The sequence below is a fragment of the Copidosoma floridanum genome, unplaced genomic scaffold, assembly GCF_036245765.1.
Source record: "Copidosoma floridanum isolate Cflo_tuat_1 unplaced genomic scaffold, Cflo_Japanese_pri ptg000027l, whole genome shotgun sequence".
In the NCBI taxonomy this organism is placed as follows: Eukaryota; Metazoa; Arthropoda; class Insecta; order Hymenoptera; family Encyrtidae; genus Copidosoma; species Copidosoma floridanum.
Genome location: NW_028321904.1, coordinates 3,683,087 through 3,705,881, shown reverse-complemented (window position 1 = coordinate 3,705,881; position 22,795 = coordinate 3,683,087). Strand labels below are relative to the sequence as shown.

At 32.3% G+C, this 22,795-nt stretch overlaps 1 protein-coding gene across 1 annotated transcript in view; it reads right to left on the bottom strand.

Moving 5' to 3' along the window:
• LOC106645282 (cytosolic carboxypeptidase 6) overlaps positions 1-22,795 on the bottom strand; it is a 486,558-nt gene that overhangs the window by 374,789 nt on the left and 88,974 nt on the right. The window contains exon 4 of the mRNA XM_089595757.1: positions 21,251-21,454. Coding sequence (XP_089451883.1) covers positions 21,251-21,454 — 204 coding nt within the window. The remainder of the gene's footprint in view (positions 1-21,250; positions 21,455-22,795) is intronic.

Sequence of the window (22,795 nt, the reverse complement as noted above, 5' to 3'; positions counted from 1 at the left end):
TACTGATAACGATTGACAGTTTATAATGTCCTTTATAAAAAGTTATAAATATTTAGCCAACTTTAAATTTCTTTGATCCCAAATAATTAAAGTCCAGTTCTCCTTTCGATCTCAACAGTCTTGGAACAAACGTGACCGATTTACAATATTTACTAATAAAACGAATTACATTGTTTCTTTCGTAAATAAGGCAATATCTTGTGGTAATTACATTGTTTATTAGCTCAGCTCTATTTATGCTTCTTTAATTGGCGCTACTTCTGCTAATATCACTAAGCCTAACGTACACTTTTCCGTAGTGTTGTGTGTATTGATTTATTGGTTGAAAAGGGTATAAGTCTGATAGTAGCATAAAATCAAGTACAATATTTCGATTCATTGATTTAATTTCGTTGCAGGTCGTTTGTTTTTTGTTTTTTTGTATTTAAATAATTTGGGGTTCCTTCAGTTATTTATTTCAATCCCAGTACCTTAGATCACCTGTTTTTTTAAGTAACAAAAGTACTCGTGTGAGTTGGTGTACTAGAACTGGAGGGTATATTTTTCTAAGTACGAGGAGTAGTTAATAATTTTCTACTCGTTATGTATTTTCATAAAAACTCATCTTTGTCACATAGGGGTGTGAAATCTGATGTACGTCTTGATATATCAACAATTCTTTGATCTGATATAAAATCATCAAAATTATCAGGGTCATAGGTGTCTATTTCAGGTAATACGTCTTCAATTTCGGCATCTAGATTGTCTTCATTAGGAGATTAAGTTACTGATACAAAATCCGTATCAGCTTCCTCTGGTTTATCATCGTTGTTAGAATCATTAAAGTATTTTTGAAGACTTTGGTTTAATTTTCCGTTAGCTATTGTATTTCTTGATAAGTAACCTTATTAATATTACTTGTCGTTTCCAAATTGGTCTTACAAGCATCGTTGTCTAAATCCTAACTAACTAAAATGGGTGTCATAGAGATTCCAGTACTTCTCACGTCTGAGTCTGAGTCAGTATCTGTATCACAGTCTACTTCCGTTTCAGTCAATTCTTGCCGTAATCCGCTTTGTCTAGGGTCTTTTACTGGTGGTTGTATATCTTGTTCTAAAGATTCTTGAGTATTACTGGGGTTGTTTTTAGAAAACGTATTTGTTTCTAAAGATGCACCAAAGTTAATTATATCTCTGGTGGTAATTGTGGCATTGTCCCATTTTCGGAACTATTAGGTTTTATTCTGGTAATTTTTGTTTTTGTACCACTAGCATATGATGTTAAGGCTAAATTTATTTTTAAATAAGAATCTTTTGATGTATTTTTAGTGATATATTAAAGTTAAAACTACTTCAGGTGAGCCCTGGTTGGAGACAAAAATGGTAAAAACGTACGTACGTTTATGCATATCTACAATTATACTGCAGCTTGGTGGCACTCGAATCTTATCGTTTACCTTCAGATTCCAATACATATATATTAAGCGTATAGTGTTATGCATATTTCTATTGCCGTGATGACAAACCGTTGTATGTTACTAAGTGCACTATCCATCTATACAATGTATAGTGTATACATTCACGTATGCATGCGTGTGTGACTTGTTTACAGAAACAGAATTATGGATACAACCGTGAAAACGTGGATTTACGACAAATGTGTGCGTGAGTGTGTACTTTCTACTTTTACCGTGCAAGTGTGTTACTGTGTACATGTTAGCCTGTGCGTATGCAAATAAAATACAGTAGTTAATATTAAAACTAGATACACTAGATAATTACTTAAATGAGGTACATTGATAAATAATTTTTACGTATGGCAGATTAATGCAGATAGCCAGTACTGTTTTAACAGGTTCTTATAATATTGTATAACCTCCAAATATTACGAAATATATCATATCATTAAAAAAAAGCAAGATAGAGTAAAAATAACAAGTTTTATGGGTCTTCTACAGAGTATAAGAACATTGTAACGTACAAAAAGAAAGGTGTTAAGTTATGAGAAAACGTAACCTTAATTTTCGATGTTTTCGATGTACCTTCATGAAATGAGAAAGGAAGATCATGAAAAAAACTATATTATGATAAGTACAGGATAAAAAAAATGCAGAAATGAATTTTCATGGTTAAGCGTGCACATAACTTTTAAATATAAAAAATACGCCATATCTTTGAAAAAGAGAGGTATACAAAAAATTACAAGTTTTACAGGTTTCCTAGAGGAGACAATACATCATAACACACAAAAAAAAGGTATTGAGTTATGTGAAGATATAACGTCAAATTTCTGTATTTTTGATGTTTCTCCATAAAGTCAAGCTGGAAAATTTTTGTAAAAATTATACTATATTTGCAAAACTATTACAAATATGTGGAATATATTTTTTGTTTTTTTGCCTAACAAAAAAGCTAAAAATTTTTCAAATAACGTAAAATCGTGAATGGACAGATAAATAGACATAACGTAACTACTTACATGTTTTTGAAGTTCTCACTTCTGTGGTGGGTCACATGTGACGTCACCCATTTTTTCTCAATGTACTTGATCAAAGGACAGATGATGCTTATAACTTTAGAGTTATTTTTATTTAAGTCTTCAAGCCTAAATTGCTGGGTGAAAATTAAATAATGCTATGCTGTAATAATACAGGTATATTCTTTTCTAATCTCTATATCTCATTTATGTTCGGCCACTTTTAATTTTACAGCTCTCAACGTTTGACCTACATAACAGCAGTTGCGATTCCCATATGGTATAAGGTAAACAAAATTATTTTTATCAAGTGGCTTGGTTACATCTCTTTTATTGAAAATATCTTATTTAATTTATTGTTTCAACTGTATACAAGACCAATGTGAAGCTTCTTACAATAAAATTTAATAGGACCGTACAAGTGGGAAGTATACGGTAATGATAAGATAAGTTTGTAACTTTTATTATTTCAATTGCAACTGTCAATCATACATATGTTTTTTGAGGTATTTATTCTTTTGTTTAAGAATTCATCAATAAATTATTAAGTATAGTTGTAAGCTAGTAAAAAGTTATTAATTGATTTTAAATTATTGTTATGAAATGGAGTATCTGCTAATTCAATAAAAGAGTCTACTAATGTGTAAATGATACCTATTTAATGTTGTATTGGATAGTTAGAGAGAACATTTAATATTGGCAGCAATGTGTGAGATTACGGTACCAATTAGTTAGGACTGTGTTATTTTGTTGAATATTAATTTTTAAGTCGAAGAATCTAATGCTATTTATATTGCATGTCTCAACAGTGAATTATAATTCTGGGGGATAGCTATTAAGAATGTTTTTAGTATAATTAATATATTTAGTAGGCATACATATGCGGATATCATTCCTATAACGCCTACACTGGAACATTAAGACGTAACTTTTCCAAGCATAAAGTTTTAAGCAAACGCATGGCAAGATCCCACAGCACTGAAATACAGGGACTGCTCACTGGAGAGCAGAAAACTTGTTTATATAATTTATTGTTGAAATAGAAAAATGTTGAATCCAAAATCAAAGATACCCCTGTGCCAAATTTATCGAGAAAAACATTAATTTTACTATCTAAGAATTTCCGAAAATGTTAAATTGCACTTATGATCAAGACTTCACTAGTATAAGTAAATAAACTGACTTTATCTAGACTGATAACAGTGTTACCAGGTTGAATAATGGTACCTTTTAATTCATTTTTTAACTTTTAACTATGTTTTACGCGTGATTTCACCAGCGGAACATTCTTAAGCAAAAAACCAGAAAAATGTTTTGAAAAAGTATAAGTAGGTTTATTCAGTGTTGAGACAATAATACAGATAGGAATATCTTTTTTGTATATTTTTAGCAGTCCGTAGCATTTTAGTAAGTTTTCCTTAAAAATATCTTTATCAAACTTATTGTATTCATTAAAAATACCGTAATGAACCCACTTGCTTACAAAATTTTTTATATCCTTAAATTATTGTTTTAAAGGATTTTTTGTTAGCTGTAAAGAATAATCATCATTACTTAATAATTTTTTTGCTTTATTATTATAAGTTTTTTTGTTAATGACAATAGTTAGAGTTAGAGTTGGAGTTATTTATTTAGTACTAAGGACTCAGGAGTCCTATATAGTACGGCAGTGTAATTACAATAATAGCTGGTAAAGAGACAAATGTATATAAATAATATTACATAAAATGTAGAACCTAATTTTTAAAAATAAGATAAAAATAAATAAATGTTAGTAGAAAATTATTTAGGCCTAAACGTGATACCTGGTTACATAAGAGAACATCAAATACTAAAAAATAAGTTATACAGAACATAAAATGTTTAAAGCAGGACATCAAAGAAAAAAAAAAAAAAAAAAATCATTAACAGAAACAACAACAAAATAATAATACATAAATCAACAATAAAAAGAAAGTAAGTAAATAAACAAATTAATGTATAAAAAACAATGAATAAACGTACGCATATAAAAGAAATTAAGTAAAATGAAGTGAAATCACTCTTATAATTACTGGAAGTTTTCGGTAAACGAATAAAAATAACACTCGACAGCAAAGAAGTAAACAGAATAAAATTTCAGAAACGCAGTACATAATGTCAAACAGAGTACATTAAAATACTTTATCACAAACAAATATCCCAGCACCCTGCAGAGTGAGGGTGCATCTGATCACGATGCAGATAGATGCTTCTGAAGTAGAACCTTGAAGCAAGGGTGATTAATGTGTCTTCTAATAGTTGTAGGCAGATCATTCCAGTGCTTAGCAATATGTACTGTAAAAGAATTTTTGTAACGCTTAGTGAGAGCATGTGGTATGATTAAGTCCAATTCGAAGTGCCTCTTGGATCCCGGACCACCAGGGGGCTGGAGAAATAGTCCATCACGTAGATATTTTAGTACTCCCTGGCGAAGCACTCTGGCCAGTAGACAAAGGCACAGATAAATATGGTGGTCTTCGTAGCCAGGCAAATTAAGCATCCTGTAGGCTGGAGTAATACGTTCATATATCTTGATGCCCGTGACAAAACACAGCGCAGCGTTTTTATATCGTCGCAGCTTGGTTCTGACCTCATGAGACAAATCCAGGAACATACCAGGGCAGTATTGAAGGTATAGCAGTTGTAATGCCTTAACAAGCAGGGGTCTTACTGATTGAGGCAGAAAATCACTACACTTTCTCAGACGCATCAAAGCTGCATAGAACTTTCTGATACTAGCGCACGTCTGCTGAGCTCCCGAGAGCGCGCTATCAATAGATACGCCTAACATCTTTAAGAAGTCTTAGTATGCGACAGCGCACTCGCTAATGTGGACTGGTGGCAAAAGATCCGTTCACATCCGACCAATAAAAGTTCTGGTGGCTAGCCAGGAGGTCTGGGTCTGGCCAGATTTTACTCACAGACAGTTAGACTGGGCCCATCCCGCCAATTCTTCAAGATCAGAATTGGCCTCATTGACAATACGGGCAGTCTCCTCAAATAGACCGCTTCTCCAAATAGTAGAATCGTCGGCATATAAATGGTGGGCACAATGGCGCAAAACTAAACTCGCATCATTGATAAGGAGTGCAAATAGCAGTGGGTTGAGTAAACACCCCTGCAGAACCTCTGCCATTCTGGTCAGAGGTGAGGAGTTGGTGCCATCAGAAGAAAAAAAGACCTGAGTTCTGTTCTCCAAGAAAGAGTGAGTCGATCCCTATGCAGAGTGAGAGAAACCAAGCGTCAAGAGTTTACCCACTAAAAGGTTAACGTTTACTAGGTCAAAATCTCTTTCAAAATCCATGCAGACCATCAAGGTGACATCCCTTCTGTCAATGGCCTGACAAACTCCATCGACCATCTGAATAAGCGCCAAGTAAGTGCTGACGGAACCCTTACGGAAACCCGATTGTATCATTTCAAGCAGGTTCATTCTCGATACATAATCATCATTCTGCCGCAATGCTACAAACTCGAGGAGCTTAGAGAGTGCACATGTAACACTGATTGACCTCTAATCAGCAAAACCACGGGGACGAAAGCGTTTAGGCATGGGTCTTACAGTGGTGGATTTCCATCGTGATGGAAAAACCATCGATAGTAAAGAGAAGTTGAATACGTGAAGCAAAATGGGTAGTACTGTTGGCATGCATCCTCTTATTAAATACATAGTCAAGTCATCCAGGCCCCTTGCATTCGACTTTACAGTGTTAATAGCATTCATAATATCCACCAATGTAACGTGGCGAAAGTAGAAGTCGTCAGCCCCGGGCTCCAGGCCAGAAGCTAACTCAAAGCACGGCGAGGTGGTGGCTCCGTCGTTACCCGCAAAATGCTTATTCAAAGCATTGACATCAATGGAGAGACCTCTGGCCTAACTGGCCTTCCTACGCGTGCCAAGCTCATCAATGCAGCGCCAGAGTTCCCCAGAGACCCTGCAGTTCATCAGCTTATTACGGTTATATGAGCATTTGGCGTTCAATACCTTAGTTTTTACCTGGTTACTCAGTTGTTTAAAATATGATAAAAATATATCTCTGCCTGTTCTTTTGTAAGCGGTCCATGCTCTCTAGCACCTAGCAATGATAGCCCTGATTTCCGGGCTAAACCAAGGCGTGAATTGGTTTTTGGGCGAGTAAGTCCGATACGGGGCATGTCAGTCATAGAACCCAGTCAGAGTGGTGGTGAGGAAGCCAATGTTGAGATCGTCAACCAGTACAGAGAAGTCACACGCAAGTCCGAAGTTCAGAAAAGCTTCTTCTACGTCAGACTAGAGGCCGCTTTTGGGGGGGGGGCTGTAAACTACTTCTAACATTATTAAAGTCTTACCGAATTTTAATTTTATAACCATGTACTCCAGTCTCACCAGGCCATGTTGCTGAGACAGATAGCATGCAAAAATTTTGCCTTGACATGAGTCACTCACGTACGTGGCTACACCCCCACTGATCCTCCCCTGTCCATCCACGCGTAGTAAGTAGAAGCCTGGCACATCGAGAATATTGAAGTGTCTCTTGGGCTTCAACCAAGATTCACTGATGTCTAGAGCGTGAGGGGCACGATCAGTGATTAATTGCCTCACATCTAAGTAATAAGGTTCCAGTGGTTGCGCATTCACGTGGTGCCATAACCAATCGATGATATGATTCGCTCTATTCATTTACGAAGTAGTGGGCATTTACCTCTATTCGTGGCTGCATGTGACTGACAACTTATTCACGAGGCAGTTGGCGCAGCACACCACGCTCTTACAGGTGCACTGTTTAGACTCATGCTTTCCTGCACAGAACCCGCAGTAAGAGGCAGCATCACAGTTTCTCACAGTGTGACCAAACTGAAGGCACTTGTAGCACTGTACCAGAGAGACATGATCATCAAGGTGACATACCAGCCAGCTAATGCTAATTCTTGCGCGTTGACAAAGTGCCGCTCTGACAGACAGCTTGACTTCAATAACACACGACCGTGATTTTTTACCGTCATGTACAGGATACAGGTAAGCAACTTTAATGCCTTGAGTGGTAAAGTTAGTAAGGTTTTGATTAAGAATAGAATCAACAATGTCTTCCTTGTCAAGTTCTATCGGAATGTCGGGCACAATTAATCGTGGGTTTAATTTAAGGTCAGGCTTAATTTCGAGGCCAGCTGCCACGAGTGCCATAGAGCCAGCGAGTGCTAAGGCGTCTAATGAATCACTCTCTATGACAATAGAGATCTCGGGCCTATAAAGCACACGCTGTATGTCCACTTTAAGACTCCTGGGATTTATGGTACGAAGGACAGTTTCCTTAGTAGCTCTTGATGACGGAAAATTCGGACGGCGATGTTCTATTGGGCCAATCGTCAGCCACTTGGTTTGTTTCACCGTGAAAGGCTTGCCAACACCCAACGGAATCCTCAGCGCCGCAGCAGCACCAGACGTGCGCGATAGAAAATCCATGAAAGAGAGGCCCCCTGAGCTAGGCTGGGAGGTAGTGGACATAAACTCGGCCACCCTCTCAATACGCTAGCACATATCCCGAATTACAGTGTCACATGTATGAACTAATTGCTTTGTGTGTAGCTTACACAAATAGGCATTGGGGATTTTAGTCAGCGCATCAATAAAGAAGCTTATAGCCGTTCAAATGGTCTTCCTTATAGCTGTCTCCTTCTCGTTGGCCAGGCGCTCAAGCAAAACATCACGGTCTCCGCTCGTGCGCTTAATCAGTTTGTTTACCTCAGCAGCTGATAGGAAAGTAAAGCACGTATTTTCATTGTCGCTATCATCGATGTTGTTACGCGGTCTTTTCCTCTCACAAAGTTTTTATCACTCATAGGCTCCCTGGCGTTGTCCAGTGCCATCGGCAGCTTATCAGAGCGCAAGCGCTCCAACTGCTGTGACCATGAGCATGCCCAATGTTTTAATGAGAATAGCCGGGAGCAAAAATGTTGCACCAAACAAAAACACAAGCTGAAATGGGCGTAATCACAAGAGTTAACAACTAAACAGTGATCAAAGCACTGTTGACACGAAGCCAGCAAAAAAGCACTCACTCAAGAAACCACCAACACACTCAACGGTACACAAATAATAGTCAATTATAGAAAAAATCAAGAGCCGTCGTAGACGTGTGCGCTCATCACAATCTCACCCAATCTAATCTGAGATAGTTATAAGTAATATTACCTTTGTCTGCTTTAGTAATAAAAATGTGTTTATTATTTTAAAAGGATACTCGTGTTCACTTTAAATTGTTTTGCAGATTTCCATCATTTAAACAAACACTAGTCGATACATTATGTCTATCGTTACCAAAAATGTTAAGTTGTTCTTTTCTAACAGTCTTAAATTTTCCAGAATATTTGAATGAATGTTGAATATTTCTAAAAAGATAAAAATTACCACGTTCGTTAACACTAAAAACAAAATTAAATTTATCGCCCAACTCTAATATGCTTCAGACACAATCCAGTAGCAGTGTGTTAGACAAGTTACATAGCTAGTTTTCTTTTATTTTGCTTATGCCTTTATTGATGACAAATTTAGGGCACTAAACCGGGCCAGGATCACGGACACTTGTAGCTGGAAGTGTATCATATACACCTTTGCACTTGGATTCTTCATGTAAGAAAAGGGCATCGAACTTTTTCATCCAACTTATAACAATATTCGCAAAAAATTCTATTAAATATTAATTCGTTATAATCAACAAACAAATTTATCACACAAAATTCACAGCCATAACTCAATATTTCATTCCTAATTCATTGAATTTTATTTCTTTTTAAATAAGTTTTTGTGCAAGAGTCCGAAATTCCACTATTTAAAATTAATTTATGTAATTGAGATATAGCTGAGTTATATTTAATGTTTAATCGGAAACTAAAAAAGGTAACATACCTAAATTTATTATTACATTGTGTAATATATCTTGGGAAAACGTCATGAGTTCTACATTCAATTAAAAATTTGCACTTTAATTACCTGCTCTTTAATTCTTTCTGAACTCAACTAAGCTTATTAAAAATAAAACTTACATTTTTACTGAAGCATGCACGTATGGAGTCAAGCACTCTTAAAAGCGATTCAAACTTTCTACTAGTAGAGATGGTTAGTTGTTGTTGCAATTTGGTGTTCTCCATAGTAGCACAGTGTAGATGCAAATGTTAATATAAAGGACGTACAGCTAACACTAGCTAAAATAATAACTGTATTAACTATACTTAAAACATTTTATAAAAATATTGTCCAGAATTAAAGTGTACTGTTGAGATATGCAATAACAATAGCATTAATTTTTTAGTTTTAAAATTATCGTTTCACAAAATTACACAGTACTAACTAATTGGTACCATAATTTCACACACTGCTATTAATGTTTAAATTTTCTCTCGAAATATCCAATACAACATTAAATAGGTATCATTTACACATTAATAGACTCTTTTATTGAATTAGCAGATACTCCATTTAATAACAATAATTTAAAATTAATTAATAACTTTTTACTAGCTTACAACTATACTCAATAATTTATTGATAAATTCTTGAACAAAAGAATAAATACCTCAAAAAACATGTATATGATTGACAGTTGCAATTAAAATAATATAAGTTACAAACTTATCTTATCATTACCGTATAATTCCCACTTGTACGGTCCTATTAAATATTATTGTAAGAAGCTTCACATTGGTCTTGTATACAGTTAAAACAATAACTTGAATTAGATCTGTTCAATAAAAAAGATGTAACTGAGCCACTTGATAAAAATAATTTCGTTTACAGTATACCATGTGTGAATTGCAATTGCTGTTATGTAGATCAAACATTGAGAGCTGTAAAATTGGAAATGGCAGAACATAAAAGAGACATAGAGGAAAGAAAAGGATACATCCGTACTATCACAGCATAGCATTGAATTCATACGTAACTTTAATTTTAATAAAATAAAGATTTTAGACACAGAACAAAATTACAAAAAGAGCCTGTCTTTAAAAATGTTGAATATTAATTATTTTAATAATTATATTAACAGACAAAAAAAATACAAAAAAACTAAATAATTGTTATAAGTTTCTTGTTCAGTCAATTAAGAAAGGATACTAACTTGATATAAATGATTTTAGGGCCCCTCTTATTTATAGTATTAGGAAAAGTACAGGTTTTGTCACATTTACCTACTGGTTTATCGTAGGTACTAGCTCTTTTATAAACATGTCTAGCAGCCTGTCTTATATTGGCTTTGTGATATGCACGTTATACGTATTGCCCTTATCTTCTATCAAAGTTTTTTCATCACCCCTTTACTGTGTGTTCATTTACTTACATTATCATGAACTGTTTACGTGCGTCTCACAAGGAACTGCTGGCGATTCTTATTTGATTGTATTATGTGCGTATACTATGTCATTTGTGTATGTACAGGATATAAAAGCAACTAAACTCGAAACTCACTACATTACGATTTAACATCCCTTTTGTAAGAGTCAGAGGTATGTTATATATTCCACTTAATTTACGTTTATTGTATTTCCAAAATTTGTTCTGTCAAGAATTTTCATTAGTCATAGATTTTTGTACCTGATGAGGGCTGGGACATTGTTTACAAGGCCAAAACGTCGCGTTGTTTTTTAATAAATACAAAATTTGACAGTACCAATATTAAACGTAATTTTAAATTATTAACCAACTGTTATTCGACCGCATATTTCTTTAATGTAATAGTGTTCTCTAGTTCTATATTAAGGCAATCTTGTTTCATAATAAAGGTATTTTTAATCTGTTCAATCACATGGGGTAGAGTGTATCTTGGTCTTCTCATTTATCATTTTTACTGTGTATGCCTTCTTCCTCAATTTTATCATCAGTGGGCTTCAAAAAAACTATCATCCCTCTCTGATAAAACTTATTTGTCATATTCATCTCGAAAATACAAATCAGCTTTTATATCTGCATATTTTTTATATGTAGTTATGCTTTACTTTTTGAGATGGCCTACGCGATGTATTTGTCATTTTATCTCTTTTTAATTCCTCTATTTTTTCAAGAGTGTTATGAAAAAAATGGGATTCATAACGTTACTATCTAATACTATAGCATCATATTCATGCGATAATTTGGGCTTGTCGTACTCTACAGAAGTTTCGACATAATAGACCACCATCTTTAACAAAAAAATTGTTAGAGATCACATAAGAAATTTCAGATTTTCCTTGTACAGTTATATATGATGTTCGTTAAGTTGAAACTGGGTGGGGTGTAATTCTGGTTAAATTAATGATTATACTTGTCTGTACGCGTAAATATTGGTGCAACTGGTCTAATTCATTCAGGTTCGTGGATATCTAATTATCCAGCCAGAGTGTGATAAAACGACTCTTTCGTTCCAAGACGGACAACCTTATTCTTGTAGCCTTGTCGTCAACACCATGTCCCTGGTACGTACCAATGTATACAGTTTTGATTCTGTTGCATTATTAAACACCTGAGTTGTAGTACTTGGTGTTAAGTTCTGATTGAGACCCTAGGGGCTCACCTTCATACGACATTTAGGATGAGCCACCGGCAAGTTCAACGATGTGGCGAATAATTGTTCTTTAGCTGTTAATAATTCTAAAAATATTGTCTCTAATAATTAGAATTAGAATTTCGTTTGTTAAAATTGTTGTTATTACGTAGATTATTATTTTAGAGATATCTTTTTTAACTGTTTGTATAGCCTTGATAACCAGATTTGTCATACCTAGAGATAAAATTCAAATTTTGTTGTGTATAATAATTATTAGGGTTTCTGTTGTTACATGGATTAAAACTTCTTTGCCCACAGTTATTAATATTTTAATGATTTACTTGATATTGACTTCTTTTATTGTTCCTTAAATTTCCTCAAAAGTTGAGATTACTATTGAATTGCCTATAAGGATTCTGATTATTTTTTTGGAGTTTATGAACTAGTCCCATTTAATGCAACAAGAGTGGCTGGTCAGGGTACCTAGTTTTCTGTTGATATAAGTTATTTTAAATATTTCTAAAATTATCACGAGGTAACTGCTCTTATTTGGCTTTTCAATCTCAACGTACGCTCGAAGGTATCAGCTAAGGAAACAGGTTTTGTCGCATTTACCTACTGGTTTATCGTAGGTACTAGCTCTTTTATAAACATGTCCAGTACCATGTCTTATATTGGCTTTGTGATATGCACGTTGTACGCATTGCCTTTATCTTCTATCAAAGCCTTTTCATCACCTCTTTACTGTATGTTTATTTACTTACATTATCATGATGTTCGCCCACGAGACGGCCTTGTTATTGGCGCACTTTCTGCTGCTGAGTTTGATAGTAAGCAACGGTTTTTGTCGCCTATTTTTTTAAATATATGACTAAGTTCTCAAGATTTTCATAGTCTTAGCCACTTACGCTTATACGTACGGCAACTTACAGGTTCTGCAATACAGCTTTCTTATATAAATCTTTTTGATTATCTTTGGCCCAACTATCTCTGTTTCTTATATCTTGAATATAGTACTTAATTTTGATTATTTTACCCATCGAATTTAGAAATTGATTTAATTGCATATGAAAACGAGAAATATTTATTAAGGGACTTCATCATCCCTTTAGCTATTGTTATATTGGCGTCAGCTGGATGATCGTTTTCGTTGACCATTTTTACCGCTTAATTTGTATTTTTGTTATATTATTTAGGTTGTATGCATGTTTCTTTTCTCTCATTTATTTTTATACAATACTGTATCTCATTTTTTTTTCTTTGGTTTGATTTAATCACGTTTGAGAGAAAATTTTATTTGTATATTTTTTTTATTTTAAAAGAAATATTTTATTAGGTCCTTGCCATGCATAATGAAATACATAAGGAATAAGAAAATAATTAAATACATACATATATATATATATATATATATACATGAATACTATTTATAATCATGCATTTCACGTGCTACACAAAATTAATTATGGATCGTAAAAAAAAATTTTTTCCCTTTTTTGATGCATGTGTACATTAAACATTAAAGAATATACTTATCTTTAAAGTGTAAGTGCTTGTTTGGCACATGCACGTAAAATGAATTTGCAGTTTTTATTATAGGTGCACACCTATAATAAGCCCACAGAACGAAAAGTATACTATGTACAATATCCAGGAACTGAAGTAAGAGAGTGCAATCAAGCATGCATATTATTTTTTAACATAGCACGTGCAACCGTATACTTAACTGCTACGCTAGCATCGTCTAGTGTGTGGTGAATGGTTGAAGGCTTTTTCTCCACAGAGAAAGAGTATTTGACGACATATAACAAGAAGGGAGCACGATGGTTTCAGTTTGAGCACTGTATTAATAATTTTCATATATTTGTGTGTTTGTAAGTAATCTTCTGCCCATGCACTTATACATTGTTGAGGCTTAAGGGCCCTTAAGAAACTTTTTTTTCTGAGAAAAAAATTAACTTATTCAATTATATATTTAGCTAAATTTTAAACTTATTGCATTCGTGCTGAACGTAAATTCTTAAATCGTAAAAATTATTTTTCTAAAGCATCCATACTTGTTGTTTTTTATATTTATTGTTTCCTGTTAAATTAGTGGTTGGTTTATGGTAATTATAGGAACGTTTTAATTGGCTACTAATAAAATCTGTTTTTTTTTCTAAAAAAATTCTCTTAAGTAATAGTTCATGGTTGTCAAGTTTTTGCCACTTCTTTTGTTTTTCTCGTTACCTATCCATGTTAGGAAATTTATGCACTTGTATTATGTCTACTTCAAATTTTTATTTGTACATAATTTTTTTATTCATCCACTATATTACTGTAATTTTGTAAATTGAAAAAAGATCGCTTAAATAAGCAGATCCTGAACTAAAAATGTCCACTATTAAAGCAAAAATAAGAAAACGTATCGCCAGGACAAGCAGATTCAGGGTAGGAATAGATAGACCACTTTAGTAAGCAAATATAATATTAAGTAGTGTATCTGTATGATTAGTATAAGAGATCTTCAATGGGTCTTTCTCTACTCTTATTTAATACACAAGGTTATCTTATTTTTTGCTTTTTAATTTCGTCACAGTAAACGTTTCTCGTTTATTCGATCGTTTTTTTTAATGTATTATTTTTTCATTTTCTTACTCCTTTTTTTTAAATTATAACAAAATCCCGCACTTATTATGCTTTCAGCAAAGGCACAGAATATACGCATCCACGCTCAGACCACTGTATGGTGTGTTTAGGTAATTTATGAAAATGTTTTTTCAATAGTGATTATTGTATATTTAAAAATAGTAATAAGAGAGAATACAAAGAACAAATTAATCGTAAAAGACTTAACCACGCTCTATTACCATTTTTTGTTAAATGATTAATCATTATTATTTAACTTTACCATACGGTAAGAACTAGATGTTTATGGACTCAGGTCTCACACTTTTTGACAGGCTGCAGGACTAGCAGACTGTCTTATTATTCGTTTATAAAAAGGAAAAGAGAGAGGTACATACATACATGGTACTAACTTCCTTTTTTTCTGTAGCTGCTTCGAGTACTGGGCTACTTCAATAACTAAGTTATTAACTTATATCAACTGTTAGTTCTAATAAAGTATACTTCTCTTTTTGTTGATCTTATATTTATTTATTAATTTTCTACTGCTTGTACAAAAAAACACAGAGAAAAAAAAAGAACTTAAAATTACTCTTCAACAAGTTTCCTTAAGATTATTAATAAACTGCCGCACTGAATGAGCCGCAGTGGGCTACAAACTAAAACGCTACACGAAGAAATGCAAATTGCACGGAGTTTTAGCTCAAACTTCTATATCCTATATGTTATAGGGCCGGTCTTGCTGACTATATATGTTAGGACTTAGTGGCTTATTTTGTTTATTACTCGACACTACATCAAGCCACAAAGTACACAATCTGCTTTGTTAGGTGACTACTTTCGTAAAGTATGACTCTATCAAGAGTCTTAAAACTTAATCATTGAGAAAATAAATGCATAGTATACAGCAAAATAAAAAAAAAATTTATCCATGTACGCAAGTTGTCACTTAACAATAATAAATATTCTTATCATTATAATTAAAACTCTTTATAACTATTATTATTGTTATTTGTATTTTTTTTGTCACTGTTTTCGTTTAGAACTGCACCAAGCAGCTGTGATTTAATGATAAAAATTGTTCAAACTTGATACAGTGTTTTAACAATTTGTTGTATTTTGCAAGTATTGAACTGAGATTTATTGAACGGTAGGAATAAAGAAGTTTGTATTTTTAAATCGTAATATAAATTTTGTTATATCTCTTCTTCGAAGTAGAGAGAAAGGAAAAAATTACACATTCATGATGATATGTTAACGATTAAGAGGATTACCACATTGAATTAAAAATTTATTTAAAAACTTGTTTCAATTTCCAAATAAATTGTATCGCAAAATTTAGAAAAAAAAGATAATAAGTATTTATGATACACTTTGAACATTCATTGATTATTTATTTATTTAATCACCAAATTTTTTTTATACAATGTAAAAAGATATAAAGAAATTTACTCATCACAGCTTAGTATGTGCAATAATAATATTTCACTTTATACAGAGTTTAAGTTTTGAGAATTGTAATATAATAAAAAAAACGTGGAACAAGGTTTCAATGAACCTATTTTGAATATATCATAGTTCAAGCTCTAGTGGTATATTTTTTACTGCTTTTTGTTTGGAATGTCTAAATTGGATCAGAAACACTTTAAAAAATAATGAGTTGGGTACACATATGTTATCTAATGCTTATTGTAAGCATTATGTTTACTGTCAAAAACCTTACAAAATACAATTTATTAATAAAGATAGAAAAAATTTATAACACAATAGCAATACAAAAAAATACAAGTGTTACATACGTTACCCTTTCACGTAGTAAATCGGAGTACTTCAGTTCTTAGTTAGAGTAGTGAGGGACTAACGAGTTAAGCTCTCATGATGGTAAAGCCCTACTAGTATGTGTATGTATGCATATCAGTTTTAAGATGTGTGCTGATTTTTTATATGGTGCTGATTTATGCAGACTTTTCTAACTTATGCTGACTCTCTACATAAGTCTCAATGCTATAAGTATACAGTTTAAAAGCACGTTAAGCCTACATAAATCAGTTCTTGCGTTGATTTACGTAAATTTATGCATACTAGTTGGGCTCCCTTCCCGTAAATACTTCACACACTAGAACTAAAAATAACTGTCTGTTCCATGATATCTTGTGCGATAAAAATTATTCATAAATAGGAAATGTATTTTTGCAGTAAAAGTAAAATATGAATCAAAAAAATTTCAATGATCAGAAACTGTTTGCTTGTATCTTTCATTTTAATAACTTTTTTGGATTAGAAATTAAGTGCTATAATATGAAGGAATGCTTTGACTTTTGACTTTCTCCTTTATTTAATTATATAATGCGTAGGAACAATTTTCTTTCTCTTAATGAAATTTTAATTAGTTAGTATTTTTTGTACAAATGTACATTTATACAGTACAACAATATATAAAAAATACATAAATTTGTATTGCCACTTGGACGCCTCTAATCTATATTAGGAAATAAGTGAACAAACAAACGTTCACGCATTGCATATAATGTGTGAAAGTGTAGTTGCTATATACTTCATCATATTAAAAAATAACCAATATCTTTCCATTTTAATACCTTGAATAAAAAAGGTAACAAGACTACTTAATGACGTATTTATTACGTCTATAATCTATCAGCGATTCACTTTTAAAATGCTTAACCATTTCTTTTCTTGTTCCTTCTCTTCACACACTGTATAATTATTGCAGACACATGTTTTGTAAGCACATAAAGACGAAGTATCAGTCGAGTTGTCTACGACTAATATCGCTGTTATGCCGTACTTACAAGTTAACCCTATTCTCGAAATCAAATCGAGTTTAATCCTTTTTTTTATTCTTCCTTTTTTTTACTTTTTTATACATGTCTACGATAAATTGTTATGTACATGCATACATAATGTCTTGTATGTAAAAGTAAAGTTAATTAATTAATATCCTATCAGATTACCAAATTTTAAATATCTTTACATTTTTAGGAAAAATAAACGTTTATGAAAATAGTGCAATCGTTGAAGGTGTAACAAAATAAATTGTTTCCAAATGCATATTTTTATATGAATGTGATTTCTACGTTAATCTCACTTATGTGATGTCTACAAACTTTTCCAATGTAATTTGTATTTATGTTACAAGAAAATTATTGCCTTTGACATACATTTATTAGAGTGCTTGTTTATTTTTAAAATTTGTACATAAATTAAATGTAATGAACGTAATTAAAACCATCAGGGGAGTAGTAGAAGGGAAGAGGGAAATTCATGTCTCATTGTAGTTTGAGGAAAAATTAATTGAAAAATTAAATTAAATGCATAATTGTGTTTGTATCACAGTCTTTCCAGGTTGGTAGGGTGTCCGTAAGGATCCCTTTAGTTGGTAAGGAGAACTGTGGAGGAGCAGCAGGAAACTGTAGGAGGTCTAGAAATAATCTCTAAATGTTTTTAAATCCTGTGATGACTACCACGTTCAAAAATAAGTTAGCCAGAAGAACTGTTGAAACTGTGAGGAAACCACAGAACACAAAAATGTTGTTATGGTCCTCCCAGAATATGATGCCTAAACATCGATAATTTTTTATAGTTTAATCTATCATCAATAAGTTCTATAATAGTCACTCATTTATATAATATTAGAATAGAAGTGAATGAAACAAGTTGGCGTTATAGATAGTTAAAGACAAGCAAAGTTTTAGTGCCCATTTACCTTCACCATCAGACGTCTAAGGCCACTTATTATATAAAGAAGTTTACAGAAATAAATTTCTTATAAAAGTTTCTATCATAAAATAGCTTGTATGCAGTTTTGCTAACTAATTATAAACATTGATGATATGACAGGTAATTTTCGTCAACATTTATGTCGTACCTTACGTTAAACTATTGCTGAATGATGAGAGCAATGTGATCCCTACCACATCCCTATTATATAATATACTTGTTAACGTAAGGTACATAATAAATGTTAAGGAATACCACTTACAATAACCTTCGTGTGTACAGTCAGTCAAATAAGGTGCGTATCGGCATTTCTGTAAAATAGATATTTCTTATGCCAATTGCTTGTGAAAACTTTTCACACTAAATAACTTCTTTTGGACGCCTCAGAATAGGTATCAAACAGTCAGGTAAACATTGGGCACCATTAATAACTTGAAATGTTGACTTGTATTCTTGGCTACCCATATAATATTTAATGTGCAATAAACTATTACATTACTTCTGCAAATAAGGGTCTGAATTAGAAATTATTTTTCAGTGAATTACGTTGCAGATACATAGTACTATTTTTTTCTCAGTATAATAAAGTTCTTTAAAATTCTATCTTCTAGATAACTTTAATATCAGACGATAACATACAGGGGGATTCGGAAAACTAGGAAACATGAAAGGAGACCAAAACACATCTTAAATCCACGAAAAACGTACAAATTTTTTGTTTTGATAGCAAAACTATTACAATTAAGTTGAGTGGCTTGAGACAAAATCGTTCCTTAATTATTGAACTTTAAGATACAAAACATTCTAAACATATTTTCAAATACTATCTAAGTAGAAAAAACTTTTATCAAAAATAGTGTTATGATTAAATAAATATTTATGCTATGGATAAAACAATTATTGAAATTTCCCTTAGAGAGAAATTCAATTTATTAACATCTTCGAAAGACAAGAATGATATTGTTGATGTGGCAAGAAAGTGTGATATATTCATTAACTGATACGCGCTACTCCAAAAAGTGTTTAGGAAAAATAAAGTCAGTTGTGACTGCTTAATAAGCTAAACTAATAATACTTATTACATCTAACATGCAGATACAACTTTTTTACTTAATGAATTATCTCAGACATTTGGTAAAGGTAGAAAATGGCCACTAACACATTAATCAGCATTAGCTATCTAAACTGTTGACCTGTGCTATTGACCACCATTATGCTATAAGTTTTTTTTTTTTTTTTAGCAAAATTAAATTTCATGTGATGAGAACTTAATAAGAGAATAGTACTAGAGAAGTAAAAAAAAATTAAAAAATTAAATGAAAACATAATCAAACTTATCATTACTAGATGAAACAATCTTTTAACAAGAATACAAATTCTAAAGTACAGCATAAAAAGAACAAAGACAATACTACTAAGAAATACGATTACAGAATTAAAAAAACAACACAACAAGTAAACGACGCTACTTGACATGAGAGGAATTACAAAAAACAATAAAAAATAAGACAAAAAAATAAGCCCAAGTACTTTTTACCAATGTCTCAGCAGAAAAAATCAACAAGAAGGTGTGGGGAAGAACGTTTCCAATATTTACTATTTATTACTATCATCATACGTCTCACAATACAGTGACATTATCAAACATACATCGTAATCTCACACAGAGGACGCTTTATTAACTGATAGGCATTCAACACATAATTAGAAGGTGAACAGTGCTTTCCTTTATATTTATAATTTTAAAAAAACTTTCTTACAAAATGCCCTTAGGAAACACAAAAGATGGAACTACCAAGAAAATGTTAATGCAATAGTGGCAGCGCACACCAACTGAGCAGCACCTATAAAGCCTTTTAAACATTGAATTAACTTTTTTTGTTTATTGCATGCAATTTCTACACGTAAACTTCAAAAAAATTCTGCAGAATACAGAAAATTTCTAGACAGTTAAATAAAAGCTATGTACATTTTAATAAACAATAACAACAAATACTTAAGACTTGATGTAGAATAAGGTCGACAGTAAGTGAATAATTGCACCCAAAAAATTTAACCTCTTGCCTAGACCAGCAAGTTTCACCTTTTCCAGAAATATTTTAATCAAATTTAGCATCTCTCCTGAACACACCCAATCTTGTATATACCTACTGACCTAATCTTAGGGTCTCCCTGAGGGCTTGTTCCTTATCCTTTGGAAGTTACTGCCTGGCAGGCTCATAGCTAAATCTGTTTTTTTTCCCTACTTTATGCATACATCAGTATATGAATCAGGAAAATTATACGTCCACGTTCATTACACAAGGGCCGTGACCGTTAAATTGTTGGTTGCACAGTAAGGTATTGGCAACTTTCTCTACATCATCAATTTGATATTCATTATCTCTTCCTTTCAACTAACATATTCAAAACATACACGTCACACGCCAAGTCTAAAGACACATGCGTAAAATTTTGCCAGTTTTTTAGGTAGATTGTTAACTATTTACTTGAAATTTAGTCATTCATAGATTAATTTATGTAGATTTTCTAGCCAATAAAGGTGAACTGTACAAAAAACTCTGGTGATTTTTTAACTTTTACACATAGGTTCATGTGAGACATATCTTACTCAGCGAAAAACTGAAGAAGTTTAATTGTTATTGATCTTTCAGGTGAAATAGTACACAATAAGTAAGCTATATTATTAAATTGTCTTTAAACTTTCATTAAAGATAGGTGTGGAAATCCTTTGTTTTTTAAGTAATCGTGAAACAGGAGACTTGTTGTTATAAAAGCTTGGTATCACAAAAAATTACGGATTTTATTTCTTTTTAAATACAGCCTTACGAAATTCTATCCATCAAGTGTTGGTACGTAGACAGAGTCGTTTACCAAGCTTATTATATCAAAAACAAGCTAGTATTAATTTTAGTATGGAAATGACTCATCTTTACCTGTATACATCGTTATATGCATTACCATAAACGAAGAGTCCAGTAGCATTTGAGTGAGCATGCAAATCAAATACGCAATCTATAAAAGTCTTTGCATCAGTATCCCAAGATTGCAACAAAGTTTTTGTTGCCATCAGCACTGGTTGAGTCCACATAGACATTCGGTTCCATGAACGATTTAAGTCAGATCCGATTAAAGTCGATCTATAAAAAAATTTATCTGATTTCAGTAATTGTTATTTACTTTATTTAATGGCTCAATGGTACACAAAATAATTCATAACATAACATAAAAACTGTCTGTTTTATGAATAGAATGTAAATAAAACTAATATTAATACTACATACAGTCAAAGAAAGCCAAAATTATGTAAATTATTGAGACATTTATACAAAAAAATCATTTTTTAAAACATTGACAAAACATTTCTAAGAAGCAGAATTAGTACGTTCTTGAAAATTTTTATACAGTTCTTACTGTATTGTAAATTAAAGAATTTACAAATATACAATTTTCTCATTTTTTGAAGAAATTTTCTCAATTAGTTTCAAATTTTTTTAATTCATCTTCACAAATGGTTTATTCTTAAAAAGTTTTTTAAATAAATTTATTCCTTTTTATTGCACCTAATTCTATTACTTGTTTAGCATTTCCAACTAATGTGATTTTTAAGTTTAAAACGTTATTCATAGTTTGTGGGGTGACAGTTCAGAGAAAAACAGGAAGCTTAAATATGCAGCAACTTTGGAAATTATTTTGCTTGTACGGATACACCTACATAAATGCCTTAATGTATACTTAACATCTACATTCTTATTCCATTAAAAATTCCATATGTTAATTTATTTAAGGATCTTTTATGTTCATTTCATAATATTCTGCCATACAAACAAAAATTGTCAAACTTCTACAACAATTTCGTTATGAATGCAATAGTATAAGGTTTTTACCATTTTATTTGAGTGTAGTTTGTAGGTCTCTCAGGATTGAGCTCATGAGCTTTATTTGTTCTTTTAAGTTGAGTAAAAATATTTATAAAAATAATAAACATAATTCCAATGGTATTCAATGATTCATTCTTTTATAAAAAATATTTAAATAGTTACTCTTTTAAATACAATCTACTCAGATCACCTTAACAAAGTTTCGGTATTAACTATATTACTAACAAATAACTTACATCCATCACTAAATGCTGTTACTGCTGCTTCGAAGTTCCCTAATCCTTTGTACAGTAGTTTTTAGTGGTTGCTGAAACTACACGAATGAGTTTGTGGCCGGAAGGATGTTGCTGTTTCTACTTCCTCTACTATCGCCAGAACCACTTTTGGCGGGTCTCCGGTGTATCTCACTCCTTAGCGTAGTCAGATACTATTAATGCTCTCGAACTACACTCAAGTAGCCTTCGCCAACACGTTATGCCTTACGTGATATATAAGGTACTCGCAAGTCGTGGGAATCAAGAGCAGACTAAAACTTTAGAGGACAGGTGACAGACGTAAAAAAAGCAATTTTTCTTCTTGATAGCGAGTTTTTATAGCTTG